This window comes from Balaenoptera musculus, chromosome 8, assembly GCF_009873245.2.
Source record: "Balaenoptera musculus isolate JJ_BM4_2016_0621 chromosome 8, mBalMus1.pri.v3, whole genome shotgun sequence".
NCBI lineage: Eukaryota > Metazoa > Chordata > Mammalia > Artiodactyla > Balaenopteridae > Balaenoptera > Balaenoptera musculus.
In genome coordinates this window covers 24,641,646-24,663,399 of record NC_045792.1, presented here as the reverse complement: position 1 = coordinate 24,663,399, position 21,754 = coordinate 24,641,646, and the positions used below count along the sequence as shown (strand labels likewise).

The following is a 21,754-nucleotide window of genomic DNA, read 5'->3' as shown; positions in this document are numbered from 1 at the left end:
CTTTTAATTGCCAAAGATGAGAAGCTGTAGTCAAAGGGAATTTCAGAGTGCACTTTGCATAGGTCTGTATCTTGAAGGGATTCTAGTACTAGCTGTTTGAGGCTCATCACAAAACTCCATTTCCATGTAGTCTCCATAGTATTCTTCTGTAGAAACTTCAGCTAATTAGCTGCCTTTTCTTTATTCAGCCATTAAATGTGATTTAATTATACAGTAAATGTCTTTTTGAAATCTTCTGACATATTTTATTTCTCTGGGAAGCTGGTAAGAATGAAATTCATTTTAAATTAAGTTGAACCAAAAATTTATGATTACAATTAGGCATGAGAGATATATTAGACCTATAATCATATTTAGAGATTGGGTTAGATTTAATAGCAAATCTTTTCTGTCTCTTTTATGAAAGTTATATATTTCATTCAAAAGTGTTTCCTTACCATCTATTCTTTTGATTTCCTTTAGGGAGAAAAAAACACTTATAGGTAGTAGATTATGTTTTTTAAAGCTCAATATGGATTTTAGTGTGGTTTTTTTCCAGGTTGACATTGACAAAATGTGATTTTTTTTTAATTGAATAATTTTCTGGAAAAAAATCAAGAGATAGAGAGGGCTGGGGGAAATACCTTGTAATTTATCAAGCCATTACCACTATTAACCTTACTTTGTTTTATACATATTTTTCAGGTGCCACTTACAGTGGTGGTAAGAATTACTACAGTCAAATTGAATTGGGTCTTTTGTTTTCTTCTTTTTTATTTCTCCCACTCCCTTCTTTCCCTCAAAATTAACTCTCTTCTCAGTCCTGTGTTGATTTTTTGGGTGACGAGTACCACTGTGCTTTTTTCCTAAATATCTGATTTAGTTTTTTTTTAATTGAACATTCAATTTTATTTAAGTTTAGTATTCTGGGTTATCTGACACTGCCTTCTATGTTTGGAGTAAGCATACAATCCTAAAACTTAAATTTTTCTATTGTCCACAACTTTAGACTTAACCTCTATACATCTCATCCCCCCAAAAAAAGATGATTATGACACTGTCATTGTGATTATGGTGATCCCCCAACTCCAACAAAAAATGCTTAAATTTAGTGAGTGAATTAGAAGTTGGAGTATATTGAACAGTAACTCTTAGGCTGAATCATATGAAATTGCTATTGTTGAATCACAAAAGTGAATAACTATAAAGAAATTAGCAGGAAAAAATAAACATGAAATACTACCTTTAGATTTAAAAATGCCATTAAATGAGTACAGGAAGATAATTTATGTAACAGTAGTTTATAGGAAAAAAGGATCTTGGTGATTATTTAGCCACCTGTTTAATAAACTTGTAATGTTATGTGATTGCTTAAAGAGACCCTATTTTACTTTCTGCGTTGTAGGAGAGAAAAACAGCATTCAGATCACAGGAAGTAATGATCCTCTCTATGTCATGCTTGCCAGATTCTTTTTTGTTCCAGTGATACGTTTTAAGGGGACTGTTAATCATACAAACTGTGCATTCAAGAAGACTGAGCAAGATAGTAAAACATCTGAAAACCATGTCCCATGAGAAGGAATTGAAGGAAGAGTGGAGTTTTTTTTTTTTTTTTGGTTGTTTTTTTTTTTAACCCTGGAGATGAGACTAGAAGAAAGAATTCTTCCTGTCTTAAAATGAATAGGCATGGCAGGGAAAAGTGGAAATGAATTTGCTCTGAGAACAGCGTTTGAACCACTTGGTAATAAAGAAAGCAGATTCTGTTTCAGCATAAGAATAGGCATTCAGACAAGTAGAGCAGTCAGAATGGAATGGGAAATTTTGTAAAGTACTGAGTTCTTTCTCTTGCCATTGCCTTATCTGTCAGGGGTGCTCTGCAAGCAGAGGTATTTTTATTGTTGTTGTTTTTATTTGTTTCAAAATTTTTCTTACCCCTAAGCCCCTGAGGGCTATTTATCTTTCTCTCACTGACACCTCCCCCCACACACCCTTCTGAAGTGTTTCTGATATATCTACCTAAGGGAGCTAAATGATCCCTAAGAAACCATGATCACCTATATTTTCTACATCTTTCAAGTCACTTGCATAAACAGCTCCCTTGTTTTTAAGCCATATTATTGCAATTTGGCTTAAGAAAAGGCTGGAATGAGAGGTAAATTTTAGCCAAGTTCCACAACTGTCCATGTGGAGCTTCAGTTAAAAATTGTGCTTCTATTAGATAGATCCTATATGAGCAATTTCCAAATATTATATAAATATGAAAAGTCCTATTGTGCATACATCAAGTGAACAAATGCCAGAGAATGTGGTTTTTTTCCCCTCATGTGTGTTTCTTCTATTTTTTAACACGTTAGGTTGGGAATCTCTCTTCAAGCTTGCCTTCTGCAAATTGTTGGGTACAGAAACCTTATTGCAGATGTGGAAAAACTGCGCAGAGAACCCTATGACTCTGATAATCCCCAACATGAAGAAATGCTTTTGAAGGTTAGTCCTTGAACACATTTCAGTTCTTCGCTTAGGTCAGCTAATGTTTGCCAAGCTCCTGCTATGTGCTAGGCACTGCTCTGGACATGGCGGGGCACAAAGGTGAATACGACATGGACACTGAACTAATTGGTAAAGCCTACATTTTCTTGCTGGTTCAGATGTTGGAGGTAAATTGTTCAATAGAAAATTCATGTGAGAAGTTAAATATAAAGCCAATTTTCATTTGGAATCTGAGAAAGCATCAGAGGTGATTTCTATGGCCTCTCACATTTGGCTCAAGTTTAGATTGTTTAACTGTGTTGAAAGCCAATAGGAGAAATAGAATTTGTCAAAGAGTGACCTCGGATTTCCATTTATGACTTTTAATAGACATCAAAGAAGATGAAGTTGGTTTCTGCTTCCACAATAGCTCCCTGGGGAAATTACCGAAGATCTTAATGCTGATTATTTATTCATGTAACTTGAGTATTAGAAGAGTAAGGGTTTACATATGGCGTATTAAAGCTGTTTGAAGAATAATATGCAGTTATAAATACTCCTTCTTGGCTATCAAACCAAACCTTAAAAATCTGATCTGATCTGATAGTGTATTATGACACATCAATAAAACTTTAAAAAATTAAGACAAAAAATATTAAGACAAACCTTTAGAACTACTCATTTGAAATGTTTTATAAATTCATTTCTGAAAATAGATGCTTCTTAGGATGGAATGCTTCTTTGTCCTTTCCTAGAATTCAAAAAGGCAGTAATGAAATTGAAGTAATACATTTGTTTAGCTGCCTTAATTTTATTTTATTGAAAGATGTAAATAGAAGCTGCCATTTAAAAAATGTATCCTGTTGTGTTTTTGTGTGGAGTGTGTATTTTTGTGTATGTAGGTAGTTAAGCAGATGATTCATTTGTCTCTACTAATTAGTGCTAGACCTGATGTCAATCATTAAAATTAAAGAGGCCTCATTCTTACCAATGGTTTCTTCTTCCCTTTCTCCTCTGCTTAATTTTAGCCAACCTACTGGCTGAGCTTCATCTCTTTGATTGCTTTTTTCTTTATGTTCTGATAGAGATAGTCAAGTTTAATAAAACGAACTCAAGGTGGGAAATAAGAGGTGATGAAAGAGAAAAGAGGTGTTATAATTAACAGACTGGCCACAGCTCCTGAACAATTCATTAAAATGGCTGAAATGCCCTCTGAATCAATGACATTTGGGTACCCGCTATATGTCATCTTAGTTGATCTGTTGTATGTGTGCTGGTACATAGGTTTTCAACAAATATGATTGAATGCATGAATTATTGAAGTCATTAGATACAGGTCAAGAACTTTTATGATATGACTTTTACCTGTGGTCACAATTTGAGTATGTAGGTATTATTTTTTATAGTCACAGCTATAAGAGGTAGGCAAGGTGACAGTTATCTTTATTTTTTCATCATTAACTTTATTTAAAAAACATTTTTTATTGAGGTACAGTTGGTGTACAATATTATATGTTTCAGGTTATACAACATAGTGATACATAATTTTTAAAGATTATACTCCATTTATACTTATAAAATATTGGATATATTTCCTGTGCTATACAAATTATCCTTGTAGCTTATTTTATACATAGTTGTTTGTACCTCTTAATCCCCTACCCCTGTCTTGACCCTCCATGCTTCCCTCTCCCAATTGCTAACCACTAGTTTGTTCTCTATATCTGTGAGTCTATTTCTTTTTTGTTTTATTTACTAGTTTGTTTTATTTTTTTAGGTTCCATATATAAGTGATATCATGCAGTATTTGTCTTTATCTGTCTGACTTATTTCACTTAGCATAATACCTCCAAGTCCATCCATGTTGCTGCAAATGGTAAAATTTTATTCTTTTTAGGGCTGAATATATATACCACCATTTTATATATATACACCACATATTCTTTTTTATAAAAATAAATTTATTCATTTATTTATTTTTGGCTGCATTGGGTCTTCGTTGCTGCGTGCGGGCTTTCTCTAGTTGCAGCGAGCAGGGGCTACTCTTCATTGTGGTGCATGGGTGTCTCATTGCAGTGGCTTCTCTTGTTGTGGGGCATGGGTTCTAGGTGCATGGGCTTCAGTAGTTGTGGCACACGGGGTCAGTAGTTGTGGCTCATGGGCTCTAGAGCACAGGTTCAGTAGCTGTGGCACATGGGCTTAGGTGCTCCGCAGCATGTGGGATCTTCCCCGACCAAGGCTCGAACCCTTGTCCCCTGCATTGGCAGGCAGATTCTTAACTACTGCACCACCAGGGATGTCCCTATAACCACATATTCTTTATCCATTTATCTGCTGATGGACACTTAGGTTGCTTCCATATCCTGGCAACTGTAAATAATGCTGCTATGAACATTGGGGTGCATGTATCCTTTCAAAATAGTGTTTTCAAGTTTTTCAAATATATACCCAGGAGTGGAATTGCTGGGTCATATAGTAGCTTTATTTTTAGTTTTCTGAAGCTGCCATACTATTCTCCACAGTGACTGCACCAATTTATATTACCACCAACAGTGTACAAAGGCTCCCTTTTCTCCACATCCTCATCAACATTTGTTATTTGTGGTCTTTCTGATGATAGCCATTTTGACAGGCATGAGGTGATATCTCATTGTGGTTTTGACTTGCATTACTCTGATGATTAATGATGTTGAGCATCTTTTCAGTGCCTGTTGGCCAAATTTATGTCCTCTTAGGAAAAATGTCTATTCAGGTCTTCTGCCTATTTTTTAATTGGGTTTTTTTTTAATGTTTTATTTTTATTGAAGTATAGGTGATTTACAATGTTGTGTTAGTTTCTGGTGTACAGCAAAGTGATTCAGTTTCATATATATATGTATACACACACACGTATATATATATTCTTTTCCATTGTGGTTTATTACAGGGTATTGAATATAGCAGAAAGAACTTGTTTATCCATTCCATATATGATAGTTTGCATCTGCTAATCCCAAACTCCCAATCAATCCCTCCCCTACCACAATCTGTTCTCTATGTCTGTGAATCTGTTTCTGTTTTATAAATAAGTTCATTTGTGTCATATTTTAGATTCCACATATAAGTGATATCATATGGTATTTGTCTTTCTCTGTCTGACTTACTTCACTTAGTATGATAATCTCTAGGTGCATCCATGTTGCTGCAAATAGCATTATTTCATTCTTTTTTATGGCTGAGTTGTATTCTGTCATTATCCACTCATCTGTCAATGGACATTTAGGTTGCTTCTGTATCTTGGCTGTTGTAAATATTGCTATTGCTATTGCTATTGCTTGGCTGTTGTAAATATTGCTATGAACATTGGGGTTCATGTATCTTTTTGAATTATAATTTTGTCCAGATATATGCCCAGGAGTGGGATTACTGGATCATATGGCAACTCTATTTTTAGTTTTTTGAGGAACCTCCACACTGTTTTCCAAGGTGGCTGCACCAGTTTACGTTCCCGGCAACAGTGTAGGAGGGTTCCCTTTCCTCCACACCCTCTCCAGCATTTGTTATTTGTAAAGGTTTTAATGATGGCCATTCTGACTGGTGTAAGGTGATACCTCATTGTAGTTTTGATTTGCATTTCTCTAGTAATTAGTGATGTTGAGCATCTTTTCATGTGCCTATTGCCCATCTGTATGTCTTCCTTGGAGAAATGTCTGTTTAGATCTTCTGCTCATTTTTTGGTTGGAATGTTTGTTGTTTTGTCATTGAGTTGTATGAGCTGTTTGTATATTTTGGAAATTGAGCCCTTGTCAGTCACATTGTTTGAAAATATTTTCTTCCAGTACATAGGTTGTCTTTTCATTTTGTTTATGGTTTCCTTTTTTGGGCAAAGCTTATAAGTTTGATTATCCCCATTTATTTATTTTTGCTTTTACTTTTATTGCCTTGGGAGACTGCTGGTGCTGGACTTATGTTTGTTGAGAGTTTTTTTTATTACTGATTCAATTTCATTACTGGCAATTGATCTGTTCACATTTTCTATTTCTTCCTCATTCAGTCCTGGGAGATCGTACATTTCTAAGAATTTGTCCATTTCTTCTAGGTTGTTCATTTTATTGGCATATAGTTATTCATAGTAGTCTCTTATGATCCTTTATATTTCTGTGGTGTCAGTTTTAATTACTCCTACTTCATTTCTGATTTTATTGATTTGGGCTCCTTCTCTTTTTTTCTTGGTGAATCTGGCTAAAGGTTTATCTATTTGTTTATCTTTTCAAAAATCCAGCTCTTAGTTTAATTGATCTTTTCTATTGTTTCTTTAGACTCTATTTCATTTATTTCTGCTCTGATCATTATAATTTTTTTCCCTCCTACTAACTTTGGATTTTATTTGTTCTTTCTCTAGTTCTTTTGGTATAAGGTTGTTTATTTGAGATTTTTCTTGTTTCCTGAGGTAAACTTGTATTGCTATAAACTTTCCTCTTAGAACTGCTTTTGCTGCATCCTGTAGATTTTGGTTCATTGGGTTTTCATTTTCATTTGTCTCCAGGTACTTTTTAATTTCCTCCTCTATTTCTTCAGTGATCCATTGGTTGTTCAGTAGCATTTTGTTTAGTCTCCCTGTGTTTGTGTTTTTTGCAGTTTTTTTCTTGTAGTTGATTTCTAGTCTCATAGCATTGTGGTTGGAAAAGATGCTTGATATGATTTCAATTTTCTGAAATTTACTGGGGCTTGTTGTGTGCTCAGCATGTGATCTATCCTAGAGAATGTTCCATGTGCGCTCAAAAGGAATGTGTATTCTGCTACTTTTGGATGGAATGCATTGTGTGTGTGTGTGTGTGTGTGTGTGTGTGTGTATACACATACATACACATATGTGGATGTATATATACATACATACGTATATATATATATATATATATATATATATATGCATATATATAAAGTCCATGTGTCTAATGTGTCTTTTAAGGCCAGTGTTTCCTTATTGATTTTCTGTCTGGGATCTGTCCATTGATGTAAATGGGGTGTTAAAGTCCCCTACTATTATTGTGTTACTGTCAATTTCTCCCTTTACATTGTTAATATTTACTTTATGTATCTAGGTGCTCTTATGTTGGGTGCAAATATATTTACAGTTGTTATATCTTATTCTTGGATTGATCTCTTTATCATTACGTAATGTCCTTCCTTGTATCCTATACCAGTATTTTAAAGCCTATTTTGTCTGATATAAGTATTGCTACCCCAGCTTTCTTTTGATTTCCATTTGCATGGAATACCTTTTTCCACCCCTCACATTCAGTCTGTGTGTGTCTTTAGATCTGAAGTGAGTCTCTTGTAGGCAATATATATACAGGTCTTGTTTTTGTACCTATTCAGCCATTCTATATCTTTTTTTTTTAAGTATGCATATTTTGAATTATGGTAAATACTGCCACAATTGTTACAATTTATAATGGAGTTTTAATTTTATTTTGTGACTGGTTTTGTTAATTTCTTTTTTTTTTTAATTAATTAATTAATTTATTTATTTTTGGCTGTGTTGAGTCTTCGTTTCTGTGCAAGGGCTTTCTCTAGTTGTGGAAGTGGGGGCCACTCTTCATCGTGGTGCACGGGCCTCTCACTATCGCAGCCTTTCTTGTTGCGGAGCACAGGCTCCAGACGCGCAGGCTCAGTAGTTGTGGCTCACGGGCTTAGTTGCTCTGCGGCATGTGGGATCTTCCCAGACCAGGGCTCGAACCCATGTCCCCTGCACTGACAGGCAGATTCCCAACCACTGCGCCACCAGGGAAGCCCAAGCCATTCTATATCTTTTGATTAGAGCACTTATTCCATTTACATTTAAAGTAATTGTTGATAAGTGTGTTCTTTTTGCCATTTTGTTAATTGTTTGAGGGTTGTTTTGTAGTTCTTTTTTGTTCCTTTCTTCTTTGATCTCTTCTTTTGTGATTTGATGACGATTTTTAGTGTTATGTTTGGATTCCTTTTTCTTTTTTGTGTGTATCTATTATAGAGTTTTGGTTTGTGGTTACCATGAGGTTTTTTGTTTGTTTTTTAGTTGTTGTTTTTTTTTTTTTAATTTTATTTTGGCTGCGTTGGGTCTTCGTTGCTGTGTGCGGGCTTTCTCTAGTTGCAGTGAGGGGGAGCTACTCTTCATTGCTTGCGTGGGCTTCTCATTGTGGTTGCTTCTCCTGTTGCAGAGCACGGGCTCTAGACATGCGGGCTTCAGTAGTTGTGGCACATGGGCACAGTAGTTGTGGCTCGCAGGCTCTAGAGTGCCGGCTCAGTAGTTATGGCACATGGGCTTAGTTGCTCCGCGGCACGTGGGATCTTCCCGGACCAGGGATTGAACCCGCGTTCCCTGCACTGGCAGGTGGATTCTTAACCACTGCACCACCAAGGAAGTCCCCATGAGGTTTTTATATTTTATGTATTATATATATGCACTTGATTGTTTTAAGTTGCTGATCTCTTAATTTCAAATGCATTTTAACAACCCTGCATTTGTACTCTCCTCCCCTCATGATTACCGTTTTTGAAATCATATTTTACATCTAATTGTTTTTGTATCCCTTAACTGCTTATTGTGGATGTAGATGATTTTACTACTTTTGCCTTTTAACCTTCCCACTGTCTTTGTGTGTAGATTTCCCATCTTTACTGTACATTTGCCTTTACCAATGAGCTTTTTCCTCTTGTAATTTTCATGTTTCTAGTTGTAGCCCTTTCTTTTTCACTTACAGAAGTCCTTTTAACATTTTTTGCAAAGCTGGTTTGATGCTGCTGAACTCTTTTAGCTTTTCCTTGTCTATAAAGCTTTTGATTTCTCCATCAAATCTGAATGAGAGCCTTGCCAGATACAGTATTCTTGGTTACAGGTTCTTCCCTTTCATCACTTTAAATATATCATGCCAGTCCCTTCTGGCCTGCAGAGTTACTGCTGAAACATCAGCTGACAGACTTATGGGAGTTCCCTTGTATGTAATGTGTTGCTTTTCCCCTGCTGCTTTTAATATTTAATCCTGTATGGAACTCTCTGTGCTTCCTGAACTTGGGTGACTGTTTCCTTTCCCAGGTTAGGGAAGTTTTCATCTATTATGTCTTCAAATATATCCTCAGCCAACCCCTTTCTCTCTCTGTTCTCCTTCTGGGACCCCTATAATGCAAATATTAGTGTGCCTGATGAGGTCCCAGAGGTCCTCATTAAACTGTCTTCATTTCTTTTCATGCTTTTTTTTTGTCTTTTCAACATCAGTGATTTACACACTCTGTATTCCAGCTTGCTGATCCATTCCTCTGTATCATTTACTCTGCTGTTTATTTCTTCTAGTGTATTTTTCATTTCAGCTACTATATTCTTCACCTCTAGTTTTTCTTTATATTTCCTAACAACTCTCTGTTAAAAACTTCTAACTTCTTGCTGTGTGCAGCCATTCTTCTCCCAAGTTCTTTGATCATCTTTACAATCACTAGCCTGCATATCTTCTCAAGTAGATTGGCTATTTCCACTTTGCTTATTTCTTCTTCTGGAGCTATGTCTTGTTCCTTCATTAGGAACATGTTCCTTTGTCACCTCATTGTGACTTGGTTGCTGTTTTTATTTTTATGAATCTGATAGGTTAGTTACATTTCCCAACCTTGGAGTCATGGCTTTTTGTAGGCGATGTCCTATGTATCCCAGCAGCAAACTTCCCTCTCTTTACCTGAGCTATATATGCTCTAGGGGTTCCCCCTTTGAGGACTGCCTGGGTCTTTCTGTTGTGGTGAGCTGACTATATGGGCAATCTGGTAGGCTTGGTTGGCCACTGATCTGGTTGGTTGCCAGACTCTGCCTTGTGTGGGGGCTGTTGGCTGCTGGTTGGTGGGACTAGATCAGAAGGCAGCTGGCTGCAGAATCCTGGGTGGCCCTGAGGCTCGTGCTGGCACACTGCTGAGTGGAGTCAAGGTCCAAGAGTCTGGTTGCAGGGCCCAGGGGTCCTAGAGCTGGTGTCAGATTGCTGGTGGATGGGGCCAGTTCCTGATACAGTTGGGTGCAGGGTCTGGGGCATCCTGAAGCTTGTATTGGCCTGCTCATAGCTGATCCCAGTGTGGGGCCTGGCCTACTGGTAGGCAGGCCAGGTACGCAGGCTGAGGAACTGTGGTTTTCTTGTGGCTGTTGTCTGCTCCCCTGGTGGGTGAGGCTTCTCTGGAAGCTAGAACAGGTACCCTGGAGAGCAGGGCCAGGGTCCAGGTGATTTTTGGACTGGTGCCTGCCCAGTGGTTGGTGGAGCTGGATCCTTGGCTCTCTGGTGGGCATGACCATATCCAGAAGCAGCTGCTGGTTTAGGATGTCTTAAGGCAGCCTATCTGCTGGTGGGTGGGGCTGTGTCTCCATCCAGTCAGTTCCTTGGCCTGAGGTACCCCAGTGCTGGTGCCTACAGACTGTTGGGCCAAGGCAAGGCTTGTTCCTGGGTCTAATTAGCTCGAGGGAGGATTCTACAATGGTGCTTGCCAGCACCATTGTCCATGTGGTAGAATGAACTCCCCAAAATTGCAGCCATAAATGTCTATGTTCTCAGGGTGAGCTGCAGTTGTCTCCTGCCTCTCTGGGAGACTCTCCAAGATCAACATAAGTGTCTGTGTTCTCAGGGTGAGCTGCAGTTGCCTCTTCCTCTCTGGAAGACTCTCCAAGATCAGCAGGCACCTATCAAATTACTGTTTCTTCCCTGGGTCCTGCAGCATGTGAGATTTTGTGTGTGCCCTTTAAGAGTGAAGTCTCTATTTCCCCCAGCCCCTTGGGACTTCAGAAAGAAAGACCCGCTGGCCTTCAAAGTCAATGCTCTGGGGGCTCATCTTCCCAGTGCAAGACCCCCAGGCTAGGGAGTCTGATGTGGGGCTTGGGCCTCTCACTCCTTTGAGAGAACCTCTGCATTTGTAATTATTCTCCCATTTGTGGATCACCCACCTGGGGTATGGGACTTGACTATATTGCAACTCCACCCACTCCTACCATCTTTTTGTTGTTCCTTCTGTTTATCTTTAGTTGTAGAAGATCTTTTCTGGTAGGTTTTGATCCTTTTCATCAATGGTTGTTATGCTGATAGTTGTGATTTTGGTGTGCCTGTAAGAGGAAGTGAGATCAAGGTCTTTCTACTCTGCCATCTTGGTCAACCTTGGGTATGTTTACTTTAGAGATAAGCAAATTACAAGCATTTCAGTCCAGGCTCTGAGTCACACAGCTAGTATATTATAAAGCCAGGACTCTTCACCCCTACAATAGGCACTTTGAGGGAAGGCATCTTTTCTACCCTCAAGTGGCTTGCAGTCTAATTGGGGAGGTACTCTGCATCTACAAAAATCACTAAATCTTATCCATAGAGCTTCTCCAAAATACCTCTCAAATGTTTTCTGTTCCCACTGCCTTATTCTAGCCATAATCTCCAACCTGAACTATTAAAATAGCCTTTTAATTCTGCCACTAACCATTAGCCTCCTCCCTTCCATCTTCTAAAGTACCACCGGAGGGATTATCTAGTCATGTTATTCTCTAGGTTACAAACTTCAGGTTCTCTATGTCTGATCGTAGAAAACCCATGCATCTTAGCATGCATTTTGGACCCTTTCCAGTTTATTTCTTTAAGCTATTTCTCCTCTATCCCATTATGTACAGTCTGTTTCCTCCATGCTCTGTCATTCACCATGACCCATGCCATCCTATATACCCAGGTATTTGCTCATGCGGTTCCCTGTTACCCATTATTCTCACAGTAGAATCTGGCTCTTTTTAAAAAATTGTTACTCATTGAGTTTTGAAATCTTCTCTAGCAAACTCAGGAGTGAGATCTTTATTCTCTTCTGTTAATTCAAATTCCACATCTGATAATAAAATCAATAATAATAACACATTCATTGAGTGTTTAGTATGTGCCAATTGTTAAAGTAAGTGTTTTATAGCATTATTTCATTTAATTGTCACAATAACCTTGCAGTGAGATATTGGTATTATCCTCATTTTTCACATAGTTAGAAAGGGCTCTTAATTCCTGCACTACACTATCTCTTGAGGGAAAAACCATGTCTTGTTCACATTTGTATTTCCAGAGGCTGGCCCATGGTTTGTATTTAACTTCTTGAGCTTAGGCTTCTTCATCTTTAAAATGGGTAATTATACCCTTGTTATCTACTTCATAAAATTGTTTAGAGCTAGGGTAAGCAAATGAAGGCCTGTAGGTCAAATCTGACCTGCCATCCATTTTTCTAAGTAAGGTTTTATAGGAACACATCCACGCTCATTCAGTTATATGTTGTCTTTGGCTGCTTTTGTACTCCATTGGCAAAATTAAGTAGTTGTGGCAGTGACCTTATGGCCAACAAAGCCTAAAATATTTACTATCTAGCTCTTTATAGGCAAAGTTTGCTGACCCCTGGTTTAGAGGCTTGGGTGATATATTGCCATATTGTTTAATTGCTTTCATTTATATAAACATAGGAGACCATTATCAGTGTTTCTACTTACAAACTATGAAAAAGAAACCTGGATTTTATGGTCGTTTAAACATAGGCTGGGATAAAACTGATTACATCACTTTATATTCATGTAGCACTGTCCATATGATTTATTCAAATGGACATTTCTATTAAATGTTTTCTAACCAAATTAATAGTAAAGGTAAAAATTTAGGTGGATTCAAGTACTTAATAGAAAAAAATATAATCCAGAATTAAAAGATCTCCTGATGGGTAGAGCTGCTTCTCCTAGAATGAATGGAAGGACAAATGCCCTTGCTCTTTCTGTTCTGCAGCAGACCTGAGACAGGGCAGAAGTGTTTAAATAAGCTTGAGATAAACACTGAATGAAAAGAGAAGAGAATTAAACAGAGCACAGGCCATGACGGATGATGGGCTGACTCAGCGTGCAGCCTCCACATCTGTAGCTTGTCACCTGCCATGGGAATCACCCTTCCTAGCTCTCATCTCCTGCACTTGGCAGGTGGCTTGGTAATAACTCTACTCCCAGTAGTACAGCTTTAGATGGCTAGACTCCTCAGATCCCCCCACCAGAGGCCCACCACCTTAGTTCAGATTTCCAGTCAGCTTCCTAGGTACAAGAAATGACCTTACCTTTCAGAGCTACCCTCCCTCCTCCCTTCATTTTTCAAGGAAGAACTTATCTATCAGAAGAGAATCCAGTAACTCAAGAATTCTTACAGGAAATGTAATACTTGGTAGTATTTCATATAAGTGGTTTAGCATAATCGACTTTCATTTTCCATGAAAGTGACCTGTGTTAAAGCAGACAGTATTAAGAACTTATTAAGAACACTTTTTAGCCATTCATCTAGTTTGTTGTGGTACATGAAATTATTAAAATAGAATTTCTTTTTTGTAATTTATTTTTGAAGTATTTTATTATTCAAACCTTTTACTCTCCCAAAGTATTCCCTGAATGAAGGAGGTTTATAACTTAGTTGTAGACATGAAATGCTTGCTGTTGCCATTTTACTCCACTCACTTGATGAGACCAGATATTTTTAAACTGTGTAGGGCCCTGAGATTACTTCCAATCATTGTTCAGGTGAATGTGATGAGCTTTGCAATCTGTTTCCTTTTGTTTTGTTTTGTTTTCATTGTGGCAGTAACCAAATCAGTTCCCAAAGGATTTTTTAAAGGAGACATTTTTTCTCAGTTTTTAGTACTCTTCTGATGAATTAAAACTTTTTCTGTTTTGAAGAATACAGAGCACTGGCAAATTCTTATATGTACAATATAAAAAGAGATTTCTTATACCAATGTTTTGCTTTCAAGCATGATAGATTTACTTTCTTTCCTCTGAAATTTTTCTCTCATCCTTTAGATTGAATTTACCTATTGTGCTAAAACATAAAATATTGTATCATTTGAATAATAAGTAATTTTGGATTACTGCCTAAAATAACTTTGATGAATTACAACTTTTTTTTGGTTAGTATTTCCTGTCTTGGACATTGCTTTATACTATGTCAAATGTGACAGTTCACTATAAAGCAAGATGTTTGTGTATTACTGTTCTGTTTAAGCTTTAAAATCCATATAACGTAGAATTAGCAATTTAAAAGATGAATTGTGTCATGCAGCTCAATATTAAAAAAACAAACAACCCAATCAAAAAATGGGCAGAAGACCTAAATAGACATTTCTCGAAAGAAGACATACAGATGGCCAAGAGGCACATGAAAAGCTGCTCAACATCACTAATTATTAGAAAAATGCAAATCAAAACTGCAAAGAGGTATCACCGCACACCAGTTAGAATGGGCATCATCAGAAAGTCTACAAACAACAAATGCTGGAGAGGGTGTGGAGAAAAAAGAACCCTATTTCACTATTGGTGGGAACGTAAATTGATACAGCCACTATGGAGAACAGTATGGAGGTTCCTTAAAAAACTAAAAATAGAAGTACCATATGACCCAGCAATCCCACTACTGGGCATATACCCTGAGAAAACCATAATTCAAAAAGAGACATGCACCCCAATGTTCACTGCAGCACTATTTACAATAGCCAGGGCATGGAAACAAGTTAAATGCCCATCAACAGACAAATGGATAAAGAAGATGTGGTACATGTATACAATGGAATATTACTCAGCCATAAAAAGGAACGAAATTGGGTCATTTGTAGAGACATGGATGGACCTAGAGACTGTCATACAGAGTGAAGTAAGCCAGAAAGAGAAAAATAAATATCGTATATGAACGCATATATGTGGAATCTAGAAAAATGGTACAGATGAACCATTTTGCAAGACAGAAATAGAGACACAGATGTAGACAACAAACGTATGGACACCAAGGGGGGAAAGCGGTGTGGGGAGAGGGTGGTGGTGGTGGTATGAATTGGGAGATTGGGATTGACATATATACATTAATATGTGTAAAATAGATAACTAATAAGAACCTGCTGTATAAAAAAAATAAAAGAATAAAATTTAAAAAAAAGATGAATTATGTCTTAAGTAGTAATAGGAAATTTTATATATGTCCCTGTTGATAATGAAGATATAATATAAAATATTATTAATAGTCTAAAAAGTAAATTTGTTTACATGCCTGTCTTTATTTACTAGAAAGAACTTATGTTTTGAAATTACATGTTTATACAGTTGTGGGTCTCAGACTTTCTCCCTCTCTCAAGTAATGATATGTGCTGAGTCTATCTTTCTATACAAAGTTTAAAAAGTACAATCAGTTTCTTAAGCAGTGAAGAGCATATTGTTTAGAATTTCTATTTGTCCATTAAAATATAATTGATCATAATTAAAATTATTTTAGGTAACTCTTAAAGATGATAATAACTTTGGAGGTTTATTCATGAACATGACTGATTTTTCTTTTTTTTTCTACTTTTTTAGTTTGTTTATTTACTTATTTATTTATTTTTTAACATCTGTATTGGAGTATAATTGCTTTACAATGGTGTGTTAGTTTCTGCTTTATAGCAAAGTGAATCAGCTATACATATACATATATCCCCATATCTCCTCCCTCTTGTGTCTCTCTCCCTCCCACCCTCCCTATCCCACCTGTCTAGGTGGTCACAAAGCACCGAGCTGATCTCCCTGTGCTATGCAGCTGCTTCCCACTAGATATCAATTTTACGTTTGGTAGTGTATATGTCCATGCCACTCTCTCAGTTTGTCCCAGCTTACCCTTCCCCCTCCCCGTATCCTCAAGTCCATTCTCTAGTAGGTCTGCATCTTTATTCCCATCCTGCCCCTAGGTTCTTCATGACCATTTTTTTTTTTTTAGATTCCATATATATGTTTTAGCATATGGTATTTGTTTTTCTCTTTCTGACTTACTTCATTCTGTATGACAGACTCTAGGCCCATCCACCTCACTACAAATAACTCAGTTTTGTTTCTTTTTATGGCTGAGTAGTATTCCATTGTATATATGTGCCACATCTTCTTTATCCATTCATCTGTTGATGGACACTTAGGTGCTTCCATGCCCTGGCTATTGTAAATAGTGCTGCAATGAACATTGTGGTACATGACTCTTTTTGAACTATGGTTTTCTCAGGGTATATGCCCAGTAGTGGGATTGCTGGGTCATATGGTACTTCTATTTTTAGTTTTTTAAGGAACCTCCATACTGTTCTCCATAGTGGCTGTATCAATTTATATTCCCACCAACAGTGCAAGAGGGTTCCCTTTTCTCCACACCCTCTCCAGCATTTATTGTTTGTAGATTTTTTGATGATGGCCATTCTGACTGGTGTGAGGTGGTACCTCATTATAGTTTTCATTTGCATTTCTCTAAGGATTAATGATGTTGAGCATTCTTTCATGTGTTCGTTGGCAATCTGTATATCTTCTTTGGAGAAATGTCTATTTAGGTCTTCTGCCCATTTTTGGATTGGGTTGTTTGTTTTTTTGGTATTGAGCTGCATGAGCTGCTTGTAAATTTTGGAGATTAATTCTTTGTCAATTGCTCCATTTGCAAATATTTTCTCCCATTCTGAGGGTTGTCTTTTCTTCTTGTTTATGTTTTCCTTTGCTGTGCAAAAGCTTTTAAGTTTCATTAGGTCCCATTTGTCTACTTTTGTTTTTATTTCCATTTCTCTAGGAGGTGGGTCAAAAACGATCTTGCTGTGATTTATGTCATAGAGTGTTCTGCCTATGTTTTCCTCTAAGAGATTTATAGCTTTATACACCTTACATTTAGGTCTTTAATCCATTTTGAGTTTATTTTTGTGTATGGTGTTACGGAGTGTTCTAATTTCATTCTTTTACATGTAGCTGTCCAGTTTTCCCAGCACCATTTATGGACGAGGCTGTCCTTTCTCTATTGAATATTCTTGCCTCCTTTATCAAAAATAAGGTGACCATATATGCATGGGTTTATCTCTGGGCTTTCTATCCTGTTCCATTGAACAGGATATTTCTGTTTTTGTGCCAGTACCATATTGTCTTGATTACTGTAGCTTTGTAGTATAGTCTGAAGTCAGGGAACCTGATTCCTCCAACTCCATTTTCCTCTCTCAAGATTGCTTTGGCTGTTTGTGGTCTTTTGTGTTTCCATACAAATTGTGAAATTTTTTGTTCTAGTTCTGTGAAAAATGCCATTGGTAGTTTGGTAGGGATTGCACTGAATCTGTAGATTGCATTGGGTAATACAGTCATTTTCACAATGTTGATTCTTCCCATCCAAGAACATGGTATATCTCTCCATCTGTTTGTATCATCTTTGATTTTATTCATCAGTGTCTTTAGTTTTCTGCATACAGGCCTTTGGTCTCCTTAGATAGGTTTATTCCTAGGTATTTTATTCTTTTTGTTGCAATGGTAAATGGGAGTGTTTCCTTAATTTCCTTATCAGATTTTTCATCATTAGTGTATAGGAATGCAAGAGATTTCTGTGCACTAATTTTGTATCCTGCTACTTTACCAAATTCATTGATGAGCTCTAGTAGTTTCCTGGTAGCATCTTTAGGATTCTCTATGTATAGTATCATGTCATCTGCAAACAGTGACAGCTTTACTTCTTCTTTTCCGATTTGGATTCCTTTTATTTCTTTTTCTTCTCTGATTTCTGTGGCTAAATCTTCCAAAACAATGTTGAATAATAGTGGTGAGAGTGGGCAACCTTGTCTTGTTCCTGATCTTAGTGGAAATGGTTTCAGTTTTTCACTATTGAGGAAGATGTTGGCTGTGGGTTTGTCATATATGACCTTTATTATGTTGAAGTAAGTTCCTTCTATGGCTACTTTCTGGAGGGTTTTTATCATAAATGGGTGTTGAATTTTGTCAAAAGTTTTTCAGCATCTACTGAGAGGATGATATGGTTTTTATTCTTCAATTTGTTAATATGGTGTATCACATTGGTTGATTTGCATATATTGAAGAATCCTTGCATTCCTGGGATAAACCCCGCTTGATCATGGTGTATGATCCTTTTAATGTGCTGTTGGATTTTGTTTGCTAGTATTTTGTTGAGGATTTTTGCATCTATGTTCATCAGTGATATTGGCCTGTAGTTTTCTTTCTTTGTGACATCTTTGTCTGGTTTTGGTATCAGGGTGATGGTGGCCTCGTAGAATGAGTTTGGGAGTGCTCTCCCTCTGCTATATTTTGGAAGAGTTTGAGAAGGATAGGTGTTAGCTCTGCTCTAAATGTTTGGTACAATTCACCTGTGAAGCCATCTGGTCCTGGGCTTTTGTTTGTTGGAAGATTTTTAATCACAGTTTCAATTTCAGTGATTGTGATTGTTCTGTTTATATTTTCTGTTTCTTCCTGGTTCAGTCTTGGAATGTTGTGCTTTTTTAAGAATTTGTCCATTTCTTCCAGGTTGTCCATTTTATTGGCATATAGTTGCTTGTAGTAATCTCTCATGATCCTTTGTATCTCTATAGTGTCAGATGTTAGTTCTCCTTTTTCATTTCTAATTCTGTTGATTTGAGTCTTCTCCCTTTTTATCTTGATGAGTCTGGCTAATGGTTTATCAATTTTGTTTATCTTCTCAAAGAACCAGCTTTTAGTTTTATTGATCTTTGCTATTGTTTCCTTCATTTCTTTTTCATTTATTTCTGGCCTGATCTTTATGATTTCTTTCCTTCGGCTAACTTTGGAGTTTTGTTATTCTTCTTTCTCTAATTGCTTTAGGTGTAAGGTTAGGTTGTTTATTTCAGGTGTTTCTTGTTTCTAGAGGTAGAATTGTATTGCTCTAAACTTCCCCCTTAGAACTGCTTTTGCTGCTTCCCATAGGTTTTGGGTCGTCGTATTTTCATTGTCATTTGTTTCTAGGTATTTTTTGATTTCCTCTTTGATTTCTTCAGTGATCTCTTGGTTATTAAGTAGTGTATTGTTTAGCCTCCATGTGTTTGTATTTTTTACAGATTTTTCCTGTAATTGATATCTAGTCTCATAGCGTTGTGGTCAGAAAAGATACTTGATATGATTTCAATTTTCTTAAATTTTACAAGGCTTGATTTGTGACCCAAGATATGATCTATCCTGGAGAATGTTCCATGAGCACTTGAGAAGAAAGTGTATTCTGTTGTTTTTGGATGGAGGTCCTATAAATATCGATTAAGTCCATCTTGTTTAATGTATCATTTAAAGCCTGTGTTTCCTTATTTATTTTCATTTTGGATGATCTGTCCATTGGTGAAAATGGGTTGTTAAAGTCCCCTAGTATGATTGTGTTACTGTCGATTTCCCTTTTTATGGCTGTTAACATTTGCCTTATGTATTGAGGTGCTCCTATGTTTGGTGCATAAATATTTACAATTGTTATATCTTCTTCTTGGATTGATCCCTTGATCATTATGTCACGTCCTTCTTTGTCTCTTGTAATAGTCTTTGTTTTAAAGTCTATTTTGTCTGATATGAAAATTGCTACTCCAGCTTTCTTTTGATTTCCATTTGCATGGAATATCTTTTCCCATCCCCTCACTTTCAGTCTGTATGTGTGCCTAGGTCTGGAGTGGGTCTCTTGTAGACAGCATATATATGGATCTTGTTTTTGTATCCATTCAGCCAGTCTATGTCTTTTGGTTCGAACATTTAATTCATTTACATTTAAGGTAATTATTGATATGTATGTTTCTATGACCATTTTCTTAATTGTTTTAGGTTTCGTATTGTAGGTCTTTTCCTTTTGTCATGTTTCCTGCCTAGAGAAGTTCCCTTAGCATTTGTTGTAAAGCTGGTTTTGTGGTACTGAATTCTCTTAGCTTTTGCTTGTCTGTAAAGGTTTTAATTTCTCTGTCAAATCTGAATGAGATCCTTGCTGGGCAGAGTAATCTTGGTTGTAGGTTTTTCCCTTTCATCACTTTAAATGTGTCCTGCCACTCCCTTCTGGCTTGCAGAGTTTCTGCTGAAAGTTCAGCTGTTAACCTTATGGGGATTCCCTTGTATGTTATTTGTTGTTTTCCCTTGCTGCTTTTAATATTTTTTCGTGGTATTGAATTTTTGATAGTTTGATTAATATGTGTCTTGACGTGTTTCTCCTTGGATTTATCCTGTATGGGACTCTGTGCACTTCCTTGACTTAACTATTTCCTTCCCCATATTAGGGAAGTTTTCAACTATAATCTCTTCAAATATCTTCTCAGTCCCTTTCTTTTTCTCTTCTTCTTCTGTGACCCCTACAATTCAAATGTTGGTGCGTTTAATGTTGTCCCAGAGGTCTCTGAGACTGTCCTCAATTCTTTTCATTCTTTTTTCTTTATTCTGCTCTGCAGTAGTTATTTCCACTATTTTATCTTCCAGGTCACTTATCTTTTCTTCTGCCTCAGTTTTTCTGATATTGATTCCTTGTAGATCATTTTTAATTTCATTTACTGTGTTGTTCAGCATTGTTTGTTTGCTCTTTAGTTCTTCTAGGTCCTTGTTAAACGTTTCTTGTACTTTCTCCATTCTATTTCCAGGGTTTGGGATCATCTTTACTATCATTACTCTGAAATCTTTTTCAGGTAGACTGCTTATTTCCTCTTCATTGTTTTGCTCTGGTGGGTTTTTACCTTTTTCCTTCACCTGCTGTGTGTTTCTCCATCTTCTCATTTTGCTTAACTTACTGTGTCTGGGGTGTCCTTTTCACAGGCTGCAGGTTTGTAGTTCCCCCAGGGGCTAAGGTTGGTTCAATGGGTTGTGTCAGCTTCCTGGTGGAGGGGACTAGTGCGTGTGTTCTGTTGGATAAGGCTGGATCTTGTCTTCCTGGTGGGCAGATCCACGTCTGGTGGTGTGTTTTGGGGTGTCTGTGACCTTATTATGATTTTAGGCAGCCTTTGTGCTAGTGGGTAGGGTTGTGTTCCTGTCTTGCTAGTTGTTTGGCATAGGGTGTTCAGCATTGCAGCTTGCTGGTCATTGAGTGGAGCTGGGTCTTGGCGTTGAGATGGAGATCTCTGGGAGATTTTTGACATTTGATATTACATGGAGCTGGGGGGGTCTCTGGTGTACCAATGTCCTGAACTCAGTTCTCCCACATCAGAGGCACAGGGCTGACACCCAGCCGGAGCACCAAGACCCTGTCAGCCTCACGGCTCAGAATAAAAGGGAGAAAAAAAGAAAGAAAGAAAGGAAAAATAAATAAATAAAATAAAATAAAGTTATTAAAATAAAAAATAATTATTAAAAATAAAAAAAGAAGGAAAGAAGGAAAGAAGTGAGCAACCAAACCAAAAAACAAACCCACCAATGATATCAAGTGCTAAAAACTATACTAAAAGAAAAAAGGACAGTCATAACCCTAGGACAAACAGTAAAAGCAAAGCTATACAGACAAAATCACACATAGAAGTATACACATACACACTCACAAAAAGAGAAAAAGGAAAAAAATATATATATCATTGCTCCCAAAGT

General features: G+C 37.0%; 1 protein-coding gene across 5 annotated transcripts in view; it reads left to right on the top strand.

The window, feature by feature from the left end:
* ELMOD1 (ELMO domain containing 1) overlaps positions 1-21,754 on the top strand; it is a 110,176-nt gene that overhangs the window by 65,338 nt on the left and 23,084 nt on the right. For all 5 annotated transcript variants that reach the window (XM_036859183.1, XM_036859184.1, XM_036859180.1 and 2 more), the window contains one exon: positions 2,334-2,463. In XM_036859183.1, the coding sequence (XP_036715078.1) occupies positions 2,334-2,463 (130 nt within the window). The remainder of the gene's footprint in view (positions 1-2,333; positions 2,464-21,754) is intronic.